We start from the raw sequence: 24,632 nt of genomic DNA on the forward strand, positions 1-24,632 counted from the left end.
AGACTTTATTAATTTGAAAATATTAAATGGGAAGAATACATGCTTTGCAAATGGGTTTCTACCAGAGCCTCTAATGTTTATAAATTTTTATCAACACAACTAATATACTACTTTATCCTGAAGCAAAATTAAAAAAAAGAAATATAATTCTTTTCCTACCTTTGTTGCCTGGTTTCTGCTTTCCTCATGTTCTCATTCAATTCCTTCCATCCACTGTCTCTCTTCCTTCTGCATCTTCCATTTGCTCTGTTACTGTGCCTCTCCCTTTCTTCCCCCTTCCAAATTGGTCTGGCACCCATCTTCTTCTCTCCACTCCCCCCATAGTCTGGCATCTGTCTTCTTCCCTGCCAGCGTCTTCTCCCTACTCTCTCTTCCCCATTTCCTTTCAGCGTCCTTCTCCCCCCATCTTCCCCATGTCCTGTCAGCATCCTTCTCCCCCCTCTGTCTTCCACATGTGCTTTCAGTGTCCTTCTCCCCCCTCTGCTTCCCCATGTCCTTTCAGCGTCCTTCTCCCTCTCTGTCTTCCCCATGGCCTTTCAGCGTCCTTCTCCACCCCCCCCCCGTCTTCCCCATGTCCTTTCAGCGTCCTTCTCCACCCCTTTGTCTTCCCCATGTGCTTTCAGCATCCTTCTCCCCCCTCTGTCTTCCACAAGTGCTTTCAGAGTCCTTCCCCCCCGCCCTTCCCATGGCCTTTCAGCGTCCTTCTCCACCCCTTTGTATTCCCCATGTGCTTTCAGCGTCCTTCTCCCTCCTCTGTCTTCAAGTGCTTTCAGAGTCCTTCCCCCCCCTCCTCCCGTCTTCCCCATGGCCTTTCAGCGTCCTTCTCCCCACTCCTTCTCTACCGCCCCGGGTGCAGCACCGCCGGCCAGGTCCCCTTACTTTTGTGGCACTTCCCCGACCGTCTGACAACAGCCCCGGTCCGACAAACCTCCCTGCCCTTAACTGCGAATCTAAATTACCTTCTTACAGCTGCTGTAAGAAGATAATTTAGATTCGCGGCTACAGGGCAGGGAGGATTGTCGGACCGGGGCTGTTGTCGGTCGGTCGGGGAAGTGCCACAAAAGTAAGGGGACCTGGCCGGCTGTGCTGCAACCAGGGCGGGGTGTGGCGGGGCGGACCGCCCCCTCCCTTGTTAGCCACTCGAACCGCGAGGCTACTCTCCTCCTTACCTGCACTGCCTGCAGCACAGAGCCAAACGGAAGTCTTCCCGACGTCAGCGCTGACGTCGGAGGGAGGGAGGGAAGCCCTCCCTCCCCTCCGACGTCAGCGCTGACGTCGGGAAGACTTCCCTTCGGCTCTGTGCTGCAAGCAGAGAAGGTAGGGAGAAGAGCCGCGCGACTGAGTACATCCAGCCCCGCAGGAACCCCGCGACCCTAGGGGGCGTCCCCACGAGATCCCCGCGACCCTAGGGGGCGTCCCCACGAGATCCCCGCGACCCTAGGGGCGTCCCCACGGGATCCCCGTGACCCAAAGGGGGAACCCGCGCGATGCCCGTCGTCCCCGTTCCCGTGCAGCTCTCTAGTTCGAAGTCAATTTTCCAAAATCCCAGTTGCATCCTTCTCAAACTCTTCAGTTTATTGGGGCCATCCTGGACACTATCCGGCTCAGAGCGTTCCTGTCCCAACCACGCCAGGATGCTCTCATTCGCCTTTCTCATCAAGTGTCTACCCTCGCATCAATTTCAGCGCGACAAATGATTCCCTCTAAGCTGAGCAGGAGTCCTCCACCCACAGTCTCACCAATAGAGGGTGCTGTTTTACTGTCACATTTTTCAATTGTGAGGGACAGGCAAGTTCTGCAGGACTCCAGGGAACATACCTGTCCTTAGCGACTGAAAATATTCCACCCCCTAGTGGTAGCAATGCAGCTGGAGGACACCTGCTCAGCTTAGGGCCGGGGCCAGCACTATCTAAAATCCTGTCTTAAGTGTTGGTGAGGTATGCCACCTTCGCACTAGGCAGCCAAGTGATCAGGTGATCCTCATGCCCACCAGCCACCCAACTATCTACATGCCTAATGATCGAATCGCCAACTATAACAGCTGTCCTAATCCTCTCCTCGTAGGCAGAAGATCCTGGAAACACATCCTCAGTGCGAGAGAATATTTCATCCCCTGGTGGGCAGGTCCTAGCTACAGGATTAGTTCCTGCTTGCATAGGGGCTACCAGAATGGAGGTGGGACTTCTGTACAATATCCCTGTAGGTCTCTTCTATGTACTTCTCTGTCTCTCTCAGCTCCTCCAGGTCTGCTACTCTAGCTTCCTGGGAATGTACTTGTTCTCTGAGAGCTAGGAGCTCTTTGCAGCTAGCACACACAACTTCTCAGCCAAAAAATTATCGTCCCATTGCCAATTTACCCCTCATCTCTAAACTCACAGAAAAAATCATCCATACCCAATTGACTGAATTCATTGAAAAAACTAATGCCCTTCATCCTTGTCAAACAGGCTTTCGCTCTTCACACTCGACCGAACTGTCTTTGCTAGGCCTCATCTCCACTATTCACTACTATCATGAGCACCAAAAATCGGTTCTTCTTATTTCCCTTGACCTTTCCGCAGCCTTCGATACTATTGATCACTCACTTCTTCTAAATCGACTTAAAGACTGCGGTATTTCAGGTCCAGCTTATCAATGGTTCATCTCTTACTTTACTGAACGTAGTTTTTCAGTACAGGTAAAAAATGAAATTTCTCAACCTATCTCACTGACCTACGGAGTTCCACAAGGATCTATTTTATCCCCACTACTATTTAATATTTTCCTTTCTCCTCTCCTCACACTAGCTCAATCTATTGGTTTCACTATTTTCGCCTATGCAGATGACATTCAACTTCTCCACCCAATCAGCACCTCTAATACTTCAGACGTAACAGACATAAATCATAAACTTGACACTATACATGACTGGCTATATACTAACAAATTGTCTCTCAATATCGAAAAATCTTCAGCTCTACTTCTACCAATTAAAAACAGTGAATCTTTGCCAGATAAAATTGCTATTAAATCCACTCCTATACAAATGGAAACAAAAATAAAACTATTGGGATTCATAATCGATAAGGATCTCACTTTTCACGACCAAATCAGTTCAGTTGTAAGAATTTGTTTTTTCAAACTCCGTCTTATCCGCTCATTAACCTCGATCTTAGGAACAGAAGCAATTACAATTCTAGTACATTCCCTTGTCATCTCTCATTTAGACTATTGTAACTCACTCTATACTGGTCTCCCACAAAAAGAAACCCGCCGTTTACAATTAATACAAAATACTGCAATAAAACTCATTTATAAAATAGGCAAATATGATCATGTTACTCCACTTTTGAAAGATGCACACTGGTTACCAATCGCGCACCGCATAACCTATAAAGTCATCCTGCTTATTTTCAAAATAAATCTCACAAACCAGCCTCTATTTCTTCATAAACTTCTTATCCCCCATAGCTCTCCACGAATTCTGAGGTCTACTGACCAAAAACTATTACGAATCCCTTCTATCAAAGAATTCTATAATACTCGAAAAATAAATTTTACAGTTGTTGCCCCTACATTATGGAATGCTTTACCTCAACAACTTAGAGAAGAACAACATCTAGATAAATTCAAGATCAATTTGAAGACATTTCTATTTCAAGATGCATTTTCCTTTTCTTAGTTTTATTTTTTATTTTTATTTTTTTCTTTCTCTTCCCTCTTCTCCTCATTTACTTTATTCATAAACTCTTCCGATTCCAATTCATGCATCCAACCGCTTTAAAAAAGCGATCCTACCCAATATGTTTTTTCCCATCCCTACTTCTCCCTTTCTTCTCTAAAATATGTAACTTTCCCCCTCCCTTTCCCTCCTATCCACACGTTCATGTTAGTCAAATTATGTTTTAATGTTCACTCACTACATTTTATATTTAAAATTTTTATAAATCTTATTGTAAACCGGCCAGATACTTTGTGATGGTCGGTATATTAAAAAGTCAATAAACTTGAAACTTGATACATGTGACACTCAGTGCAAAAGACTGGATAGCACCCCTCTTGTTTTTAAAATTCTGTATTTGGCATATAAGGCTTTCTGTGTTTTGACATCTAGTTATGTGGTTAGCCTATTGGAACATTCTACTAACTATGTATGTGACTAAAAACATCATTCTATTATTATTTTTTTTCCTTCTCCTTCTGATCTCTGATACAGCAAACACTGAAAAGCCTCCTTTTCATATTTTTCAGTTTCAGTTTAGAACAATTAACTTTTAGAACTAAGGATGAGTTCTTATCTTTTTTTCAGAAGAAATTGAAAACTTTTTTAAAAAGATTTTTAGCTGCATAGATATGTATGTTAGTATGTTACTGTTTGTCAGCCATTTAGGACCAGTAGTATTGAGTGGTCTAGAAATGATTAGATTGATTGACTGGTCAAATCTGGACCATCCTAGTATCGTAAGATTTTTACAAAGAAGTGTGGATAGGCTATATGATCTCTCTCTCAACATATGCTGGGTTTTTTGGCTATACACATTTAATGAATACATTAATCTTTATTTTAGGGCTGCTGTAAGAAAGGTTTTTACTACTTCTGTGGATTCTGGTTACTCTCTCTGTTCCACTGACTCTGAAGATCAGGTAATAAGGCAAATTATCAAAGGATGCATACACCGTAATGGAACTGAAATTTCAAGGCTAATTCTTTTCATTTTGGTTATCAGAGAGCAGATGATATAAACTGATGAATTCTTCATTCTCCTGCTAGACCAGGCCAGATAAGACTAACCAGAGAGCCCTTGCATCTATGGGGGAGGGATGATCAGCATCTGGGCTTCAGCACTGCCATTGTCCTACCTGTTTGTAAGGTAAATTGGCATCTCCCAATGAGAACCCCTGAGTGCCCTTCATATAGGTGGGGAGGAGAACTGAGCAAGAGGAAAGAAGTAAGTAAAGAGAGGCAAAAACCTCAAAAGGTACTTGTCCTTCTCTTTAGCAGAAGTGTCTCAAGTTCCCTGCATTTTGCAAACCCCTCGAATGAAGTCCTGTGGGCCAAGATTGGGCTCCCCCACCCCACCCAGTAGTTATCTTGTCAATGGCCTTACAGCAGGGGTGCCCACACTTTCTTGGCTTGCAAGCTACTTTTAAAATGACCAAGTCGAAATGAACTACCAACAATAAAAATTTTTTAAAAACCACAAAGCACACTGTACGCAGCTAAAATGTTCATTATCATTTATATTCGGGTTTTTTTTCAAAGAGGTGCCGAGCTCTACTTCTGTGGAGATGATGTGGTATACAAACTTAAGGTTTAGTTTAGTTTAGTAGGTCAAGGCAGATGACTTTAAAATATGCAATGTCACCTCAGTAACAACTAAACAAAAATAGACAAATATACCCCCTTTCCTTTTATTAAACCGCAATAGCGGTTTAGTAAAAGGGGGCCATAGTGCAAAATATAGACAGCAGATATAAATTCGGACACATTTTGATCACTAAATTTAAAATAAAATCATTTTTCCTACCTTTGCTTTAGGGGGGCCTGCAAAAGGGGTAGAAGTGGGAGGACCACTAGGCAACAGTGATCACAACGCGATCAGATTCACATTAGAAAGGGGGACACCCATAGTAAGGAGGACCGCAACAACTGTGCTCAACTTCAAGAAAGGGAACTATGTTGCTATGAGGGAAATGGTGGGGAGGAAGCTCAGAAACATCTTTAGGATGGAGACTGGGAAGCGCCTGGACCCTATTCAGGGACACCCTGCAGGAAGCACAAAGAATGTACGTCCCCAGTTTCAGGAAAGGCTGCAAGAACAAGCGATCAAAGGACCCGGTTTGGATGTCAACTGAAGTAAAGAGGGCAATAAATGACAAAAAAGTATCCTTCCGGAGATGGAAAAAGGACCCAACGGAGGAAAATCACCAGGCGCACAGGAAATGCCAAAAGGAATGCCACCGAGAGGTTAGAAAAGCGAAAGGGGAATACAAAGAGGGGCTGGCCAGGGAGGCGAAAAACTTCAAGGCATTCTTCAGTTACGTAAAGGGGAAGCGACCAGCGAGAGAGGAGGTGGGGCCGTTGGACGATGGGGATAGGAAGGGCGTGATTAAGGAGGATAAAGAGGTAGCTGAGAGGTTGAACACGTTCTTCTCGTCGGTTTTCACGAGCGAAGACACATCTAATATACCGGACTCAGAGGAGCTCATGAGTGGGGAACAGGCCGAAAAATTGGAGCACATAGTGGTAAGTAAGGAGGATGTCCTCAAACAGATAGACAGGTTAAAATGCGGTAAATCACCGGGCCCGGACGGGATCCACCCAAGGGTTCTGAAGGAACTAAGACAAGAAATAGCGGGCACAATCCAGCATGTTTGCAACCTATCCTTGAAAACTGGTGAGGTACCAGAGGACTGGAAATTGGCGAATGTCACACCTATCTTCAAGAAGGGATCGAGGGGTGACCCCAGAAACTACAGGCCGGTGAGCCTGACTTCAATTATAGGGAAGATGGTGGAAGCTATGATCAAGGACGGCATTTGCGAGCACATCGAGAGGAATGGCCTACTGAGAACAAGCCAGCACAGATTCTGTAAGGGAAGGTCATGCCTAACGAACCTTCTGTACTTCTTTGAGGGAATAAGCAGTCGGGTGGACAATGGGGAACCCATAGACATCATTTACCTCGATTTTCAAAAGGCTTTCGACAAGGTGCCACATGAAAGGCTGCTTAGGAAGCTGTGGAACCACGGGGTGGGAGGGGATGTGCACAGATGGATCAAGCACTGGTTGTCGGGTAGACTGCAGAGGGTCGGAGTGAAAGGCCAATATTCTGACTGGCGGGGAGTCACAAGCGGTGTGCCGTTACTCGGTGTTGGGGCCGTTACTCTTCAACATATTTATCAATGACCTGGAAAAGGAGGCAAAGTGCGAGGTTATAAAATTTGCAGACGATACCAAACTGTGCAGCAGAGTTAGGTCCAGGGAGGAGTGTGAGGACCTGCAAAGGGACCTGGACAAGCTGGAAGACTGGGCAAACAAATGGCAAATGCGCTTTAACGTGGAAAAATGCAAGGTCATGCATATAGGGAAAAAGAACCCGTTGTTCAACTACAAATTGGGGGGGGCATTGTTGGGAGACAGCAGACTTGAGAGAGACTTGGGTGTGCTGGTGGATGCATCACTGAAGCCATCTGCACAGTGCGCAGCAGCCTCGAAAAAAGCCAACAGGATGCTGGGCATCATAAAGAGGGGCATAACAACCAGGACGCGGGAAGTCATCATGCCATTGTATCGAGCGATGGTGCGTCCACATCTGGAATACTGCATTCAGTATTGGTCGCCACACCTCAAGAAGGACATGGCGGTACTTGAGAGAGTCCAAAGGAGAGCAACGAAACTGGTAAAAGGGCTGGAACACTGCCCATACGCCGAGAGGTTGGATAGGCTGGGGCTCTTCTCTCTGGAAAAAAGGAGGCTCAGGGGAGATATGATAGAGACCGTCAAGATCTTGAGGGGCATAGAGAGGGTGGATAGGGACAGATTCTTCAGACTGAAGGGGACAACAAGTACGAGGGGGCATTCGGAGAAACTGAAGGGAGATAGGTTCAAAACAAATGCAAGGAAGTTTTTTTTCACCCAAAGGGTCGTGGACACTTGGAATGCGCTACCGGAGGAAGTGATCAGGCAGAGTACGGTACAGGGATTCAAATAGGGATTGGACGGATTCCTGAGGGATAAAGGGATCGTGGGATACTGAGGGAGGAGCTGGGATGTAACACAAGTATAGAAAGCTAACCAGGTAATAAGTATAGAAACCCAACCAGGTCGTGCATGTGCAAGACCGGAGGGTTAGGACTTCGATGGGAAGATAGGACTTCAATGAGAAACCAAGGTGGCAAGGGAGCCACTTCTGGTGATTCAGACAGGTCGTGACCTGTTTGGGCCGCCGCGGGAGCGGACTGCCGGGCAGGATGGACCTATGGTCTGACCCGGCGGAGGCACTGCTTATGTTCTTATGAGTGTCTCTCTCTCTCTCTTTCTCTCTCTCTCTCTCTCGCTCTCTCTCTCTTTTTCTCTTTCTCTCTCTTTTTCTTTTTCTTTTTCTCTTTCTCTCTTACTCTCTCTCTTTCTCTTTCTCTCTCTTTCTCTCTCTTTCTCTCTCTCTTTCTCTCTCTCTCTTTCTCTTTCTCTCTCTCTCTCTCTCTCTCTTTCTCTTTCTCTCTCTCTTTCTCTTTCTCTCTCTCTTTCTCTCTCTCTCTCTTTTTCTTTTTCTCTTTTTCTTTTTCTCTTTCTCTCTCTTTCTCTCTCTCTTTCTCTCTGGAACACGCTGACGACTCCCCCCTCCTGCCCTCACTCACTGTAAGGCCCACTGGTAGCGTGCGCGGGCCTCCCTGCTCCTCCAGGCATCGTCTTCCACTGAAGCGGCAGACCTCTCCACAGCAACCAGGGAGCACTGTAAGGCCCGCTGCCACTCTTCTGTCTGCCCTCCTCTTCAAAGCAGCCGGCGAACCTCGCAGGACGCTCTCCACATCGGTAGCATGCTCCCTCTGATGCGATTGCGCTACCGAGGTGGAGAGCGGCCTGCGAGGTTCGCTACAGCCGGCCAGCGAACTTCACAGGCTGCTTGGTTGAAGAGGAGCGGCGGCAGCGGTTCATGACGGTGGGCCAGAAGACACAAAGGAGGATAAGAACGGTAGGGGGGGAACAGAAGGGGGCCACGGAGCAAGCAGGCATTGCACAACAAGAGACAGGGGGGCTGCTTTGTGGGGAGGGGTGTGCTGGGGGGCGGACAGCAATCATGTGTCCCATGCTGGTAAAAAGTGGAGGGGGAGAGGGAAAGGGGGCTGCTTTGGGGGGAGGGGTGTGCTAGGGGGAAGACATCAATCATGCTTTGCTCTGGGAGGGGGGAAACAGAAGGGAGCCATGAAGAGACAGGCAGGCATGGCGCAACAGAAAATACTGGCAGGCAGGGGGCCAGGGAGACAGACAGAAAGAAACACAGACAGACAGGGGGCCAAGGAGAGACACAGACAGAAAGAATGACAGATAGACAGCGTCCAAAGAGAGAGAGACAAAGGGGAAAAAAAAGCCAAACCAGACAGACAGACATCTACTCTAGCACCGTTAATGTAACGGGCTTAAACACTAGTTCCATAATAAAGGAATGAGGGGGAATAAAGATACCATGTAGAATTTTGAAAGAAATACAAGCGCATTTAAATTGAATTCTAAAATAAACTGGGAGCCAATGAAGACGCTGGAGCAAAGGGGTCACATGGTAAAAATTTGCTTTTTTCCAAAGATTTGCTTCGCAGCAGTATTCTGAATTAATTGTAATCTTTGAAGACAGATTTTTGTGATGCCAAGATAGATAGCGTTACAGTAATCAAGTCGAGTTAGTCTAATTGATTGGACCAAGTCAGAAAAATGTCGATGATGAAAAAGATGTCTAACCTTATTCAGCATTCGTAAACTAAGTTTCAAGTTTTTATTGTTATTTGATGAATCGCTTATTCAATTTGCTAAGCGATGTATAACTTTCTAAAAAGACATGGTTGTAAAAACCAACAAAATAACTTCAGACTTACAAGTATAAAACAAACATGAGGGAGGGAGGAAAGGAGGGAAAAGTTACAATTCTTTCTTAGAATAAACAAAAAGGGGAAAGACGAAAGGAAGGGTAAAAAGTTAGACCTAAAGCATTTGGTCGTATGTTTAAAATTTAACTGTTAAAAGCGTCTTTAAAAAGTAGGTTTTTAAAGGAAGTAAGATCCTTTTCTTCTCTAATATATTGAGGTAATGAGTTCCACAATTGAGGTGCCATTACCAAAAACATATTGTGTCTTCTAGTGCCTACAATTTTCAGGGAAATCCATGATTCAGTGATGCACATTAGACCTGGATCTAAATCGGATAACAAGTCTTTAATGATCTGCCGTTTATTACAAACAGATCTAGAATTACAATAAAGGACAGGAACTGGAGTAAGAGAATCTAAAAGGGTCGTTGAATCATTATTATCTAATAAAATTTGATTCTGAAAAGTCTGGAGGGGATAAACCTACTGAGTAGACATTGCTGGCATTCAGACAAAGTAGGAGCCCAACAAACCAAAAAATAAAATCCATATTAAAAGATAAGTAAAAACAATAATATCAAATAGGGATAGTATACCTAAAACAACATAAGAACTGACAGAAAAGGTATAAAAGCAGATTAAAAATTCAGGAATTATTAAGCGAACATATCAACAAATTTAAAAAAAAACAAACAAACATATCAAGCACCAATTGTAAACTTAACAGTCTAAGCTCAATTCATTGGAAACAACATAGTCCTACCAAAGTAGTGCATAGTCAGAAGTCGGCATCTCAGGCAGGGGTGGAGGAAGCTCTGACACTTGAACGAAATCGGAGTCAATGGATGGCAGAAAGATTTTCCCAGGCTGTGAATAACACACAGCACAGATTCAGAGTCTCAGGCAGGGTAAGGGTTCATAAAGCTTTCACTGAGTTTCCTCTAATTTCATTTTTTTTCTTGCTCCTCATTGTCCTCTTTCCCTCCCTCTGCTCTTTTTAATTTTTCTCCTTTTGCACAAGCATAATTTGATGTTTTATATTTGGGTGTGACCCAAAAAATTAATGAAACAGTCCAAAAGAACAAATTAATCCAATATCAAAACAAATCCCATAGATACATAACTAGTTAGAATCATTAGTTCTATAATGTTACCAAAAAACAATGTGGAGAAATGATGTGCAGGACTTGGCTTTTTGAGCCCATGTCCTGCACACAGCTTCTACGGAATAGTTTATTTCTGATTGGCATTTTTATCCACGTATCTTTACTATAGGACTTCATAGGGACTCCTGAAGAAGACATTCTGTCGAAACATGGACCATGTTGGGTACAGGATCCAAAGCTTTTCATCAGGCTGCGTCCTAGAATTTTTAATGTGGTTTGCCAAGTTTTAATATTTTAATATTAATAAAGTCTATCTCAGGAACATCATTTCTCCACATTGTTTTTTGTTTCTTTTTGGACTTGTCTTTGGAAGCAAAGGGGATTACAGGGTATAGATAGAAGGTTACTCTACAGGTCATAAGCGAAAAGCGTATGACAGTTTTAGGGTATAAGCACTATCAGGTCTTGAACCTGAGGGGCCGACGCGTGAGCGGACTGCCGGGCTCGATGGACCTCCGGTCTGACCCGACAGGGGCAATTCTTATGTTCTTACTAGCTGATGACCCGGCGTTGCACGGGTATTTAATTATAGCAATAACACTGTAAATGGATTCAAATAAAGATACTTTATAGTGGTGAATGAAATTATTGTTTTACAGCTTAATAAAAAGTACAATATTCAAATTATAATGTGAAATATTTGACAAAATGAATACAATACAACTAACGCAAAACGTGATTATAAACAAAATTTTTAGTTTCACCTCCAGGAGCAAGAACATATAAATTGATGGGGGAACCCACCCCAGAGCAAGCAACATAGAGTTGTGGGCTGAGAGACCCCCAGAACATATCACCCCAGGTAGGGAGGGATCTGCATACCAAGTTTCGTTCAAATCGGTCAAGCCGTTTTTGAATTACTGTGAGAATGGCAGCTTTTTACATTTTTTCCATTGACATGAATGGGTGATATCTGATTTTCTGTTTGTAGCTCCGCCCACGTGTGCAGGAGGGCCGCAAGAACCCCAGAACATATCAGCCCAGGTAGTGAGGGACATGCATACAAAGTTTCGTTCAAATCGGTCAAGCCGTTTTTGAAATACAGTGAGAATGGCAGCTTTTAACATTTTGTCCATTGACATGAATGGGTGAAATCTGATTTTCTGTTTGTAGCTCCGCCTACATGTGCAGGTGGGCCGCGAGATCCCCAGAACATATCACCCCAGGTAGTGAGGGATCTGCATACCAAGTTTCGTTCAAATCGGTCAAGCCGATTTTGAATTACTGTGAGAATGGCAGCTTTTTACATTTATTCCATTGACATGAATGGGTGAAATGTGATTTTCTGTTTGTAGCTCCGCCCACGTGTGCAGGTGGGCTGCGAGACCCCCAGAACATATCACCCCAGGTAGTGAGGGATCAGCATACCAAGTTGCGTTCAAATCGGTCAAGCCGTTTTTGAATTACTGTGAGAATGGCAGATTTTTACATTTTTTCCATTGACATGAATGGGTGAAATCTGATTTTCTGTTTGTAGCTCCGCCCACGTGTGCAGGTGGGCCGCGAGACCCCCAGAACATATCACCCCAAGTAGTGAGGGATCTGCATACCAAGTTTCGTTCAAATCGGTCAAGCCGTTTTTGAATTACAGTGAGAATGGCAGCTTTTTACATTTTTTCCATTGACATGAATGGGTGAAATCTGATTTTATGTGTGTAGCTCCGCCCACGTGTGCAGGTGGGCCGCGATACCCCCAGAACATATCATCCCAGGTAGTGAGGGATCTGCATACCAAGTTTCGTTCAAATCGGTCAAGCTGTTTTTGCGTGATCGCGGCACATACACACACACATACATACCTCCGATTTTATATATATAGATTGGGTCAATTCTCTTGTTTTCGTCTATAATGTTACCACTATTCATTTACAGAAAATATTTAGAAGTCTTTTTAAATTGTGCTCATAGTGGAACTCTTCACAGAATGACCATGAAGTTTTCAAAAATTGATTGATCCGTTTGTTATTCTAATCATAGCACACATTTATGGGTATTGCACTGTAAAAATATATATTTGCTTATAGAAAAATTTGTACTTTTATCATGTAGAACAAACATGAACCTAACCTTGACAGGGGCCATGTTTTGCAAGTGGCTGCTTCAGAAAACCGAGTGAAAGGAGCCTCAAAAATAAATTCTCATAAATCAACAAATGGATTTACATATTTTAAAAAGATCTATTTGTTCATTATGAGAATTGTTCTTGAGACTTTTTTTGATCGGCTTCCTTAGCCAGCCATTAGGCTGCAGGGGAAGGTAGGACCAGTAGCTTAGGAGACACCCACCTTCTGTCTAGCTTTTCTCTGTGGCCTATTGGCTGGATAAAAAATATCTGATCAGTGGTGACTCCTAATGTACTGTCCTATTTCCTTTGCAGCTTATTGGCTACCTAAGGAATGTCTGACCAATATAGGCTGCAGGGAGAGGCAGATTGATAGGCTTAAAAATGATAAATCCCCGGGACCGGATGGCATCCATCCGAGGGTAATCAAGGAACTGAAAGGAGCTGAACTGCTTCAACTAATAGCCAATCTGTCGATCAAATCGGGAAAGATTCCGGAAGACTGGAAGATGGCGAATTTTATGCTGATCTTCAAGAAAGGTTCAAGGGGATATCTGGGAAACTACAGACCGGTGAGTCTGACCTCGGTATCGGGAAAGATGGTAGAGGCACTGATAAAGGACTGCATCATTGATCACTTTGACGGGCATAGTCTGATGAGGACCAGCCAGCCAGCAAGGGAAGATCTTGTTTGATGAACTTGCTGCACTTCTTCGAGGGAGTAAACAGGCAGATAGACAAGTGCAAGTCGGTCGACATTGTATATCTGGATTTTCAGAAGGCATTAGAAACATAGAAAGATGACGGCAGAAAAGGGCTACAGCCCATCAAGTCTGCTCACTCTTCTGTCCCACCCCATCAAGTCTGAGTGCTAATGACCCAGTTCCTTAGCTCGACGCCCGTAGGGATCCCACGTGGATGTCCCATTTATTTTTAAAGTCGAGTACACTGGTGGCCTTGACCACTTGCACCGGAAGTTTGTTCCAGTGATCTACTACCCTTTCTGTAAAGAAATACTTCCTGGTGTCACCATTAAATTTCCCTCCTCTGAGTTTGAACGGGTGCCCCCTTGTGACCGAGGGTCCCTTGGGGAAGAATATATCGCTTTCCGCCTCGACACGACCTGTGATGTACTTAAACGTCTCAATCATGTCTCCCCTTTCTCTACGCTCCTCAAGAGTGTAGAGCTGCAGTTTGTCCAGTCTTTCCTCGTATGGGAGACTCTTGAGTCCGGAGACCATTCTAGTGGCCATTCGCTGGACCGACTCAGCTCGAAGCACGTCTTTTTGGTAGTGTGGTCTTCAAAATTGCACACAGTATTCCAGGTCTCACCATGGTTCTGTAGAGTGGCATTATGACTTCAGGTTGACGGCTGATGAAGCCTCTATTGATACATCCCAACATTTGCCTTGCCTTGGATGAGGCCTGCTCCACTTGTTTGGCAGCCTTCATGTCTGAACTGACGATCACACCCAAGTCCCGTTCTTCTGAAGTCCTAGCTAGTGTTTCTCCATTCAAGGTGTAAGTTTTGCATGGATTTCCGCAGCCGAGATGCATGACCTTACATTTCTTAGCGTTGAAGCCCAGCTGCCATGTCGAGGACCAATTTTCCAACGTGATCAGATCCTGCGTCATACTATCCTTAAGATTGTTTTCACTTACTATATTACACAGTTTGGCGTCGTCGGCGAACAGTGTTACTTTACCCTGAAGCCCTTGGGTCAAGTCCCTTATGAATATGTTGAAAAGAGATGGTCCCAGGACCGAGCCCTGCGGCACTCCGCTAGTTACCTCCGATGTCTCAGAGAGGGTGCCGTTGACCACCACCCTCTGAAGTCTTCCACTCAGCCAATCATTGACCCATGCAGTTAGCTTCTCGCCTAGACCCATCGACTTCATCTTGTTTAATAGTCTGCGGTGCGGGACACTGTCAAACGCTTTGCTGAAATCCAAGTACACTATGTCCAGAGACTCTCCCAGGTCCAGCTTTCCCGTCACCCAATCGAAGAAGCTGATAAGATTGGATTGGCATGACCTACCCCTAGTGAATCCATGTTGATGGGGATCCCTTAGGTCTCCCTCATCCAAAATCGTGTCTAATTTTCCTTTAAGTAGAGTTTCCATGAGTTTACACACAATTGATGTGAGACTCACTGGTCGGTAGTTCGCAGTCTCTGCTCTGCATCCCTTTTTGTGCAGAGGAACGACGTTAGCTGTTTTCCAGTCCAGGGGGACTCTCCCCGTACTTAGGGACAGATTGAAGAGCATGGCTAACGGTTTCGCTAGAACATCGCATAGCTCTCTGAGCACTCGTGGGTGTAAATTGTCCGGCCCCATGGCCTTGTTCACCTTGAGTCTTGACAGTTCTCTGTAAACATCAGCAGTTGTGAACTCAAAATTCTGAAATGGATCTTCCATGCTTTGCTTTGTTTCCAACCGAGGCCCGTTCCCTGGTGCCTCACAGGTAAAGCCAGAGCAGAAGTAATCATTCAGCAGTTTAGCTTTATCTGAATCTGTTTCCACATAACTCCCGTCTGGCGTTCTAAGGCGTACTATCCCATTTGTGTTCTTCTTCCTGTCGCTAATGTACCTGAAGAAGGATTTGTCCCCTTTCTTAATATTCTTCGCTAGAGTTTCTTCCATTCGAAGTTTGGCCTCCCTGACTGCTGTTTTGACCGCTGCGGACTTTGTCTTGTATTCAATGTTCGCTTCTTTCTCCCCAGTGCGCTTGTATGAGAGAAATGCTCTTTTCTTCTCCTTGAAGCGGTATGAGACCTCATCAGTGAACCATTTGGGTCTCTTGTTTCTTTGTTGTTTATTTACCGATTTAATGTAGCGGACAGTTGCCTCCTGAACGGTCAATTTCAAGGTTGACCACATAGCTTCCACATTATCGGTTACTTCTGATGAACGAAATCTTCCATGCGTTCGAAGTCAGTGCCCCGGAAATTGAGTACCCTTGTTCTTGTTTGAGATCTAGGGAAGCCTTTCCTAAGGTTAAACCATACCATGTTATGGTCACTGGTGGCTAGCGTTTCTCCCACCGAGACCTCCGAGACACTTTCCCCATTCGTAAGTACTAGGTCCAGGATGGCCTGGGCCCTTGTAGGCTCTAGCACCATTTGTTTGAGCTGTACTCCCTTCATAGACGCTAATATCCTCCTGCTGTCACAATTTGTCGCTGAGAGTGTGTTCCAGTCTACATCAGGCATTTGACAAGGTCCCGCATGAACGACTACTTCAAAAAATTGCGAGCCATAGAATTGAGGGTGAAATACTCATGTGGATAAAAAAAACTGGTTGGCGGATAGGAAACAGATGGGTGTAAAAGGACAATTCTCGTACTAGAAAAGCATCACGAGTGGAGTGCCGCAGGGTTCGGTGCTTGCACCCGTGCTCTTCAACATATTTATAAACCACTTGGAAATTGGTACGACGAGCGAGGTGATTAAATTTGCGGACAATAAGAATCTATTCAGAGTAGTGAAGACGCAGAAGGATTGCGAAGACCTGCAACGGGACATAAACACACTCGAGAAATGGGCTGCGACATGGCAAATGAGGTTTAACGTGGATAAGTGTAAGGTGATGCATGTCGGTAACAAAAATCTTATATACGAATACAGGATGTTTGGTGGGGTACTCGGAGAGACCCCCCCAGGAAAGAGACTTGGAAGTACTGGTCTACAAGTCAATGAAGCCATCCGCGCAATGCGTGGTGGCGGCGAAAAGGGCGAACAGAATGCTAGGAATAATTAAGAAGGGGATCACGAACAGATCGGAGAAGGTTATCATGCCGCTGTACTGAGCCATGGTACACCCCCACCTGGAATACTGTGTCCAGCACTGGTCGTCGTACATGAAGAAGGACACGGTACTACTCGAAAGGGTCCAGAGAAGAGCGACTAAAATTGTTAAGGGCTGGAGAAGTTGATGTACTGCGAGAGATTAGAGAAACTAGGCCTCTTCTCCCTTGAAAAGAGGAGACTGAGAGGGGACATGATCGAAACATTCAAGATAATGAAGGGAATAGACTCTCCAAGATAGGGAGAATGAGAGGGCACTTTCTAAAGTTAAAAGGCGATATATTCCGTACAAACGTAAGGAAGTTCTTCTTCACCCAGAGAGTGGTAGAAAACTGGAATGCTCTTCCGGAGGCTGTTATAGGGGAAAACACCCTCCAGGAATTCAAGACAAAGTTAGACAAGTTCTTGCTGAACCAGAACGTACGCAGGTAGGGCTGGATTCAGTTAGGGCACTGGTCTTTGACCTAGGGGACGCCACGAGAGCGGACTGCTGGGCACGATGGACCACTGGTCTGACCCAGCAGCGGCAATTCTTATGTTCTTATGCTACAGAGATACGCCCTTTCTTCTTGCTTTTCCCTGCAGCTCTAAATTGAGAAGATTTCAGCTCTGATATCTGGGCAGTGCTGGAAAGAATATTAGGGGGTGCTCTAGCATCACAGAGCTGACACCTATGGCAAGATTTCTGCTCTCTTCCCCCCCCCCCCACACACACACACACACAATTCAGATATCTGTAAGTTTGAGCTGAGTAGTGCCATAAGTTTGGATTGGTCTTGCGGTTTTAAGTCTCATGAGACTTGAAACCATGAGACCAACATGAACTTCCAGGAACACCATGTAGCTCAGACTTGCAAGAGAGCTGAGTCATATTGGGGAAGCAGGAAGCCCATTGTTCTGCAACTGAAGCCAGTTCCTGCACCTAACATAGAAACATAGAAGATGACGGCAGAAAAGGGCTACAGCCCATCAAGTCTGCCCACTCTTCTTACCCACCCCATGTCTATGCCCTAATGACCCAATTTCCTTATCTTGACCCTCGTAGGGATCCCACATGGGTATCCCATTTATTCTTAAAGTCTGGCACGCTGTCTGCCTCGATCACCTGCACTGGAAGCTTGTTCCAATGATCAACCATTCTCTCTGTGAAGAAATACTTTCTGGTGTCGCCATGAAATTTTCCGCCCCTGAGTTTGAGCGGGTGCTCTCTTGTGGCCGACGGTCCCTTGAGAAAGAAAATATCATTTTCCACTTCGACACGTCCTGTGAGGTACTTAAATGTTTCGATCATGTCTCCCCTCTCCCTACGTTCCTCGAGAGTGTAGAGCTGCAATTTGTTCAGTCTCTCTTCGTACGAGAGACCCTCGAGCCCCGAGATCATCCTGGTGGCCGTCCGCTGAACCGATTCAATTCTACGCACATCTTTACTGTAATGTGGCCTCCAGAATTGCACACAGTACTCCAGATGAGGTCTCACCATGGCCCTGTACAACGGCATTATAACTTCAGGCTTTATGCTGACGAAACTTCTATTGATACAACCCAATATCTGCCTTGCCTTAAATGAAGCCTTCTCCACTTGATTGGCAGTTTTTATGTCTGCACTGATGATTACTCCTAAATCTCGTTCTGCTGAAGTCCTAGTTAAAGTTTCTCCGTTCAAGAAGTACGTCCTGCATGGATTTCCGCTTCCGAGGTGCATGACCTTACATTTCTTAGCATTGAAGCCTAGCTGCCAGGTTGAGCACCAACTTTCCAATGTAAGCAGGTCCTGCGCCATATAATTCTGTAAACTGCATTCAAGTTTCAAGTTTATTTAATTTTTGATGAATCGCCTATTACAATTTCTAGGCGATGTACATATTATAATTTAGATAGAAGAAACTTACAAAATAAATTCAAATTTCAAATTTAAAACAATTCAGACATGAGTTTGAGGAATAGGGTTAAAAGTTACAATATTAGGGATTAGTTAAAAAAAAGGAAAAAACAAAAGGAGGGGATTTATAAAACCAAAGCACAATGTAATGAAATAAACAAATTTTAAATTAGTTGAAAAAAACTAATGTTAAAAATCATAGGCATCTTTAAATAAATGGGTCTTTAACAGTATTTTAAATTTTACAATATCTTGTTCAGATCGAATATACTGAGGCAGAGTATTCCACCATTGAGGGCCCATAACTGTAAACATATCTGATCTTCTGGTCCCAATAATCTTTAATGACGGTACCGAGAGGAGATTTTGTTCAGATGATCGTAGGGAACGGTTAGGTTTGTAAGGAATCAGTGATTTGGAAATGAACTGTGGCTCGTTAGATGCCAATGTCTTAAAAATAAGAAACAATATTTTAAACATGATCCTGTGGCCAATAGGTAACCAATGCGCATCTTTTAAGAGAGGGGAAACATGGTCAAACTTTTTTGCTTTATAAATTAATTTTACGGCTGTGTTCTGAATTATCTGTAGTCTCCTTTTTTCCTTATTAGTAATATTTAGAAATAAGGCGTTACAATAATCAATTTTTGATATTATAAAAGAATGAATTAATATATTCAAAGAAGATGTGGAAAGGAATTTGGAAATTGATCTAATCTGACGAAGTTTATAAAAACAGTTTTTAACAATGAGGGAGATATGATCATGATATGAAAGTTTCTCATCTATCAGTATACCAAGAATTTTAACCGAGGGAACCAAATTAATTGGAATATTATTAAGATAAAAAGGTTTTATAAGTGATAATTCTTTCTTCCAAGTAAACAGAACGGATTTAGTCTTGTTAATATTTAAAGCCAGTTTATTTATATCCAGCCAATTTTGAATTTGTTCCAATTTTTTTGGTTTATAGCTAAGATTTCTGAGTGATTTTCGGGATCCAAGGGATGTATAAGTTGGATATCATCCGCATAAGAGAATGGTATAAAACCTAAGGCCTGACTGATTTCTAATAAAGGAGATAAGAAAATGTTAAATAGTAAAGGCATTCACTTACTATATTACATAGTTTGGCGTCTTACTTTAGTGAGCGTACTTCAATAGTTAATTTCAATAATTCTTCATCCCTTCCATCTCAGATTTCTCATGGGGTTCCACAAGGATCTATTCTCTCACCCTTACTTTTTAATATTTTTCTAGCTCCATTGATGACATTATGCCAATCAGTAGGATTTCATGTTTTTGCATATGCCGATGATATACAATTATTACACCCTTTAAATAATAATAATACAATTGAAATTTCATCTATTAATGAGAAACTTGATCATGTATATCATTGGCTAGACAAAAACAGATTGGCTCTCAATATTAAAAAAACCAATGTTATGCTATTTCCCTGGAAAGAGAATTTTTCTCTTGTTCACCCGATTTCAATTCATAATGTTCCCCTACAATTAGTTAAAAATATAAAAATTTTAGGTGTAATTTTTGATAATAAACTAAATTTCCATGATCATATCAGTAACATTGTGAAAATCACCTTTTATAGATTACGTAAAATTCGTTCCATCTCGAAATTCCTTTGTGCTAAATCACTCACTATACTGATTCACTCTTTGGTGATTTCTAAACTTGATTACTGCAACTCTTTATTCAAAGGAATTGCACTATATGAAATAAAACGATTACAAATTATACAGAATACAGCAATAAAATTAATAAATAATTCCAAAAAATTTGATCATGTAACACCACTTCTCAAAGAGGCACATTGGCTTCCTGTTAGTTACAGAATCACTTATAAGTTATGTATAATTATCTTTAAAACTTTGATTAACAAGACCCCTGCTTTTTTATATAGATCACTTATTCCATATTCTGCAAAGAGAATTTTATGATCTAGCGAACAAAATCTGCTAACGATTCCATCATTAAAAATTATTAATACAAGGAGACAATTTATTTTTTTCTTGTACAGCACCGCAAACATGGAACGCCCTCCCTATTACTTTATGGGAGGAGAAAGACCTTGGAAAATTTAAAACTGAGTTAAAAACTTTCCTTTTTAAAGATGCCTTTTCTACATAATTTTATACTTCATGAATTATATTTATTTGGTTAAACTTGTTTTAACTATATCCCTTTTGTATTTTCCCTCAATGTTTCTTCTTTACTTTAAAATTGTATTTCATCCCTCCTTTCCCCTTGTTTAACAATGTTCAAATTTAGAGTATTTTAGCCATTATTTAAATTGTATGTATTGTAATGTATTGTATTGTTATTGTTTTTCGTTTTTATATTGTAAATTTTAAATGTACATCGCTTAGAATATCCGATTAAGCGATTTATCAAGTCCCATAATAAACTTGAAACTTGTCATCGGCGAATAGTGTTATTTTACCTTGAAGCCCTTGAGTCAGATCACCTATGAATATGTTGAAAAGGAGTGGACCCAGGACCGAGCCCTGCGGCACTCCACTGGTCACCTCCGATATTTTAGAGAGGGTACCATTAACCACCACCCTCTGAAGTCTGCCACTCAGCCAATCATTGACCCATGCAGTTAGTGTCTCTCCTAACCCCATCGATTCCATCTTGCTTAGCAGCCTGCGGTGTGGGACACTGTCAAAAGCTTTACTGAAGTCCAGGTACACGACGTCCAAAGACTCTCCCAAGTCCAACTTTCTTGTTACCCAGTCAAAGAAGCTGATGAGATTGGATTGGCAGGACCTACCCTTGGTGAATCCATGCTGACTGGGATCCCGAAGATTCCCTTCATTCAAGATCGTGTCCAATTTGCTTTTAATTAGTGTTTCCATGAGTTTGCACACTATTGATGTGAGACTCACCGGTCTATAATTCGCAGCCTCTGCCCTGCAACCCTTTTTATGCAGAGGAACGACATTAGCTAATTTCCAGTCCAGGGGAACTTTCCCCTTACTTAGGGAGAGATTGAATAGCTCAGCCAACGGTTTCAACAGGACATCGCTCAATTCTCTGAGCACTCTTGGGTGCAAATTGTCTGGTCCCATGGCTTTGTTCACCTTGAGTCTTGCCAGTTCACTGTAAACTTCACCTGGTGTGAACTCAAAATTCTGAAACGGGTCTTCTGTGCTTTGTGTTGCCTTCAACTGCGGACAGTGTCCCGGTGCCTCACAGATGAAGACTGAGCAGAAGTATTCATTCATTAGTTCGGCTTTATCGGAATCTGCTTCCACATAACTTCTGTCCGGTCTTCTAAGGCTTACTATCCCGCCTGTGTTCCTTTTTCTGTCACTAATATACCTGAAGAAGGATTTGTCCCCCTTTTTAATGTTTTTTGCCAGAATTTCTTCCACTCGAAGTTTTGCCTCCCTAACTGCCATTTTGACTGCTGGTCCTATATTCTACCTTTGCCTCTCTTTTCTCCGTGCGCTTGAAGGAGAGAAACGCTTTTTTCTTCTCCTTAATGAGGTGCAAGATCTCCGCGGTGAACCATTGGGGTTTATTGTTTCTTTGTCGTTTATTTACTGATTTTATGAAGCGGCTAGTTGCTTCATGTATGGTTGATTTCAGTGTTAACCACTTAGCTTCTACATCATCGGTCTCCGCTTGGTCCTGCAACGTCCAATGGACAAAATCTCTCATGCGTGCGAAGTCTGTGCCCCGGAAATTGAGTACCTTTATTTTCGTGTTTGATCTAGCAAAGCCTTTCCTAAGGTTGAACCATACTATGTTGTGGTCGCTGGAGGCTAGCGTATCTCCTACTGAGACCTCTGAGACGCTTTCCCCATTGGTGAGTACCAGGTCGAGGATCGCCTGGGCCCTAGTGGGCTCCGTTACCATTTGTTTGAGACGTGCTCCCTTTATGGAGGTTAAGAGCCTCCTGCTACCACTGGTTGTCGCTGAAAATGAGTTCCAGTCTGCATCAGGCATATTGAAGTCCCCTAGCAGTACAGCTTCTCGTAGAGTGATATTCTCTATGTCTTCAATTAATTCTGCGTCCATATCTTCCAGTTGTCTTGGGGGTTTGTATACCACACCTAGATACAGGCATTTTCTCTGCCTCTTGCCAGGTTTACTGAGAGGGACTCCCCGGTGTACTTGACATCTGTGATCCTGGTGGTTTTGATGTCCTTTTTAATGTATAGAGCTACCCCCCCCCCTAACCTGCCCTCTCTGTCCTGACGAAGTAGATTGTAGCCCGGTATAGCCATATCCCACCCATGTGAGTCCGTGAACCAAGTTTCAGATATTACCACCACATCTAGGTCGGCATTCCTTATTTCAGCCTCTAATTCTAGAATTTTGATACCTAAACTGTGTGCATTGACATACATGGCCCTCCATATCTTGTGTTTGCTAAGTCCCTGTGAGAAGTATCCTACCCGAGTCGGTGTGACTCCTAAAGAACTGTTTGCAATGTGGGTACTTACCTTGGACATGGAAGCGGAGTTTCGACTCACCTCATCAGGATAATTCCTTTCTGCACTGTGAATGGGTACCCTCCCCTGACTTACCTAGTTTAAAGCCCTGTGAAGCAGGCGGGCTAGTCGGTGTCCGAAGACATTCTTACCCCTACTGGTCAGATGGAGTCCGTCTGGTCCCTGAAGTCCTTGTAGCGCTTCCCCATGGTTTAGGAATCCAAAGTTCATATCCCGGCACCATCCCTGTAGCCACTCGTTCATCCTCAGGATACGTTCATCTCTTGCTCTTCCCTTGCCTCTAACTGGGAGGATCGATGAGAAAACCACCTGCGCTCCTGTCCGCTTCAGCCTCTCACCCAGTGCTCCAAAGTCTCTGGTGATGGTCTTCGGTGTGTTCCTGGCAGTGTCGTTGGTTCCTATGTGGACAAGAAGCATAGGAAAGTGGTCTCGGGGCGTGAGTAGTCTACTGTGCAGAGCTCCTTTGGCTCAAATCTCGCACATGTGCTGACTTTCTTCACTTTAAATTTATGTTGATCTCCATTAATTCTGCACTTACACAAGTCAAGCAAGACTACTACATCCAACTAACTAACTCCCTTAATTCCAACCCTTGTCATCTCTTTGCCACACTTAACTCCCTCCTCAAATCACCCCCACTTCTGACCCCTCCTTCTCTCTCCCCCAGATTATGGCTGATTACTTCCATGACAAAGTCCGCAAGATCGCCCTTGAGTTCACTGCAAAGTCACATCCTTTTTCCCTATCCACCATCCACTCTCATGAACTTCAGCCTCGCACCTCCCTTTCATCCTTCATTTGAACAGCTCAGGAAGTTTCTCCTGTCAGGTCCCGCCTGCTTGTCCCTTCTTCAACTACTGCTGACTTTTCTGCCTTCTCTGTAATCACAGAGGAAGAAACTGCACAACTTCTGTCTTCAGCCAAGCCTTCAACATATCCCTCGGACCCTATTCCCACCCCTCTACTCGACCCCCATCTCCCATACCGTTATCCCTCCCATAAGCCATATTCTCAATCTATATCTTTCAACTGTAACTGTCCTTGCTGCATTCAAACATGCGGTGGTTAAGCCGCTTCTCAAAAAATCCTTACTGTACCCCTCTTGTCCGTCCAACTATTGCCCTGTCTCCCTTCTTCCATTCCTATCCAAGATACTTGAGCGTGCTATTCTCTGCCGCTGCTTGGATTTCCTTTCAACTCGACAGATTCTCAATACTCTACAATCTGTTTTTTGCCCCCAGCACTCCACAGAGACTGATCTCCTCCCAAGGCTTCCAGTATCGCCTATATGCTGATGACTCCCAGATGTACCTCACTACACCTGAAATTTCACCTAAAGTCCAAGAAAAAGTCTCTGCTTGTTTGGCTGACATTGCTGCCTGGATGTCCAGCCATCATCTGAAACTAAATATGTCCAAGCTGCTACTCTTTCCTCCTAAACCCTCTGCTCCTCCTCCTCCTTTCTCCATCTCTGTAAATAATACTATTATTGTTCCAGTCTCTTCTGCTCGCAACCGTGGAGTGGTGTTCGATTCTGACCTATGTATATCCAACAAGCTGCTAAGACCTGTCGCTATTATCTCTTCAATATCACCAAAATTCACCCTTTCCTCTGAGCACAGTACTCATCCCCTTGTTCAAGCTCTCTTAACCTCACACTTAGATTACTGCA

General features: G+C 43.7%; 1 protein-coding gene across 1 annotated transcript in view; it reads left to right on the forward strand.

The window, feature by feature from the left end:
- The window catches only part of CCDC14 (coiled-coil domain containing 14), a 172,560-nt gene that overhangs the window by 25,750 nt on the left and 122,178 nt on the right, over positions 1-24,632 (forward strand). Inside the window, 1 exon segment of the mRNA XM_033945697.1 lies at positions 4,548-4,623. Within this exon segment, the coding sequence (XP_033801588.1) occupies positions 4,548-4,623 (76 nt within the window).

Source organism: Geotrypetes seraphini, chromosome 5 (assembly GCF_902459505.1).
Source record: "Geotrypetes seraphini chromosome 5, aGeoSer1.1, whole genome shotgun sequence".
Taxonomy (NCBI): domain Eukaryota; kingdom Metazoa; phylum Chordata; class Amphibia; order Gymnophiona; family Dermophiidae; genus Geotrypetes; species Geotrypetes seraphini.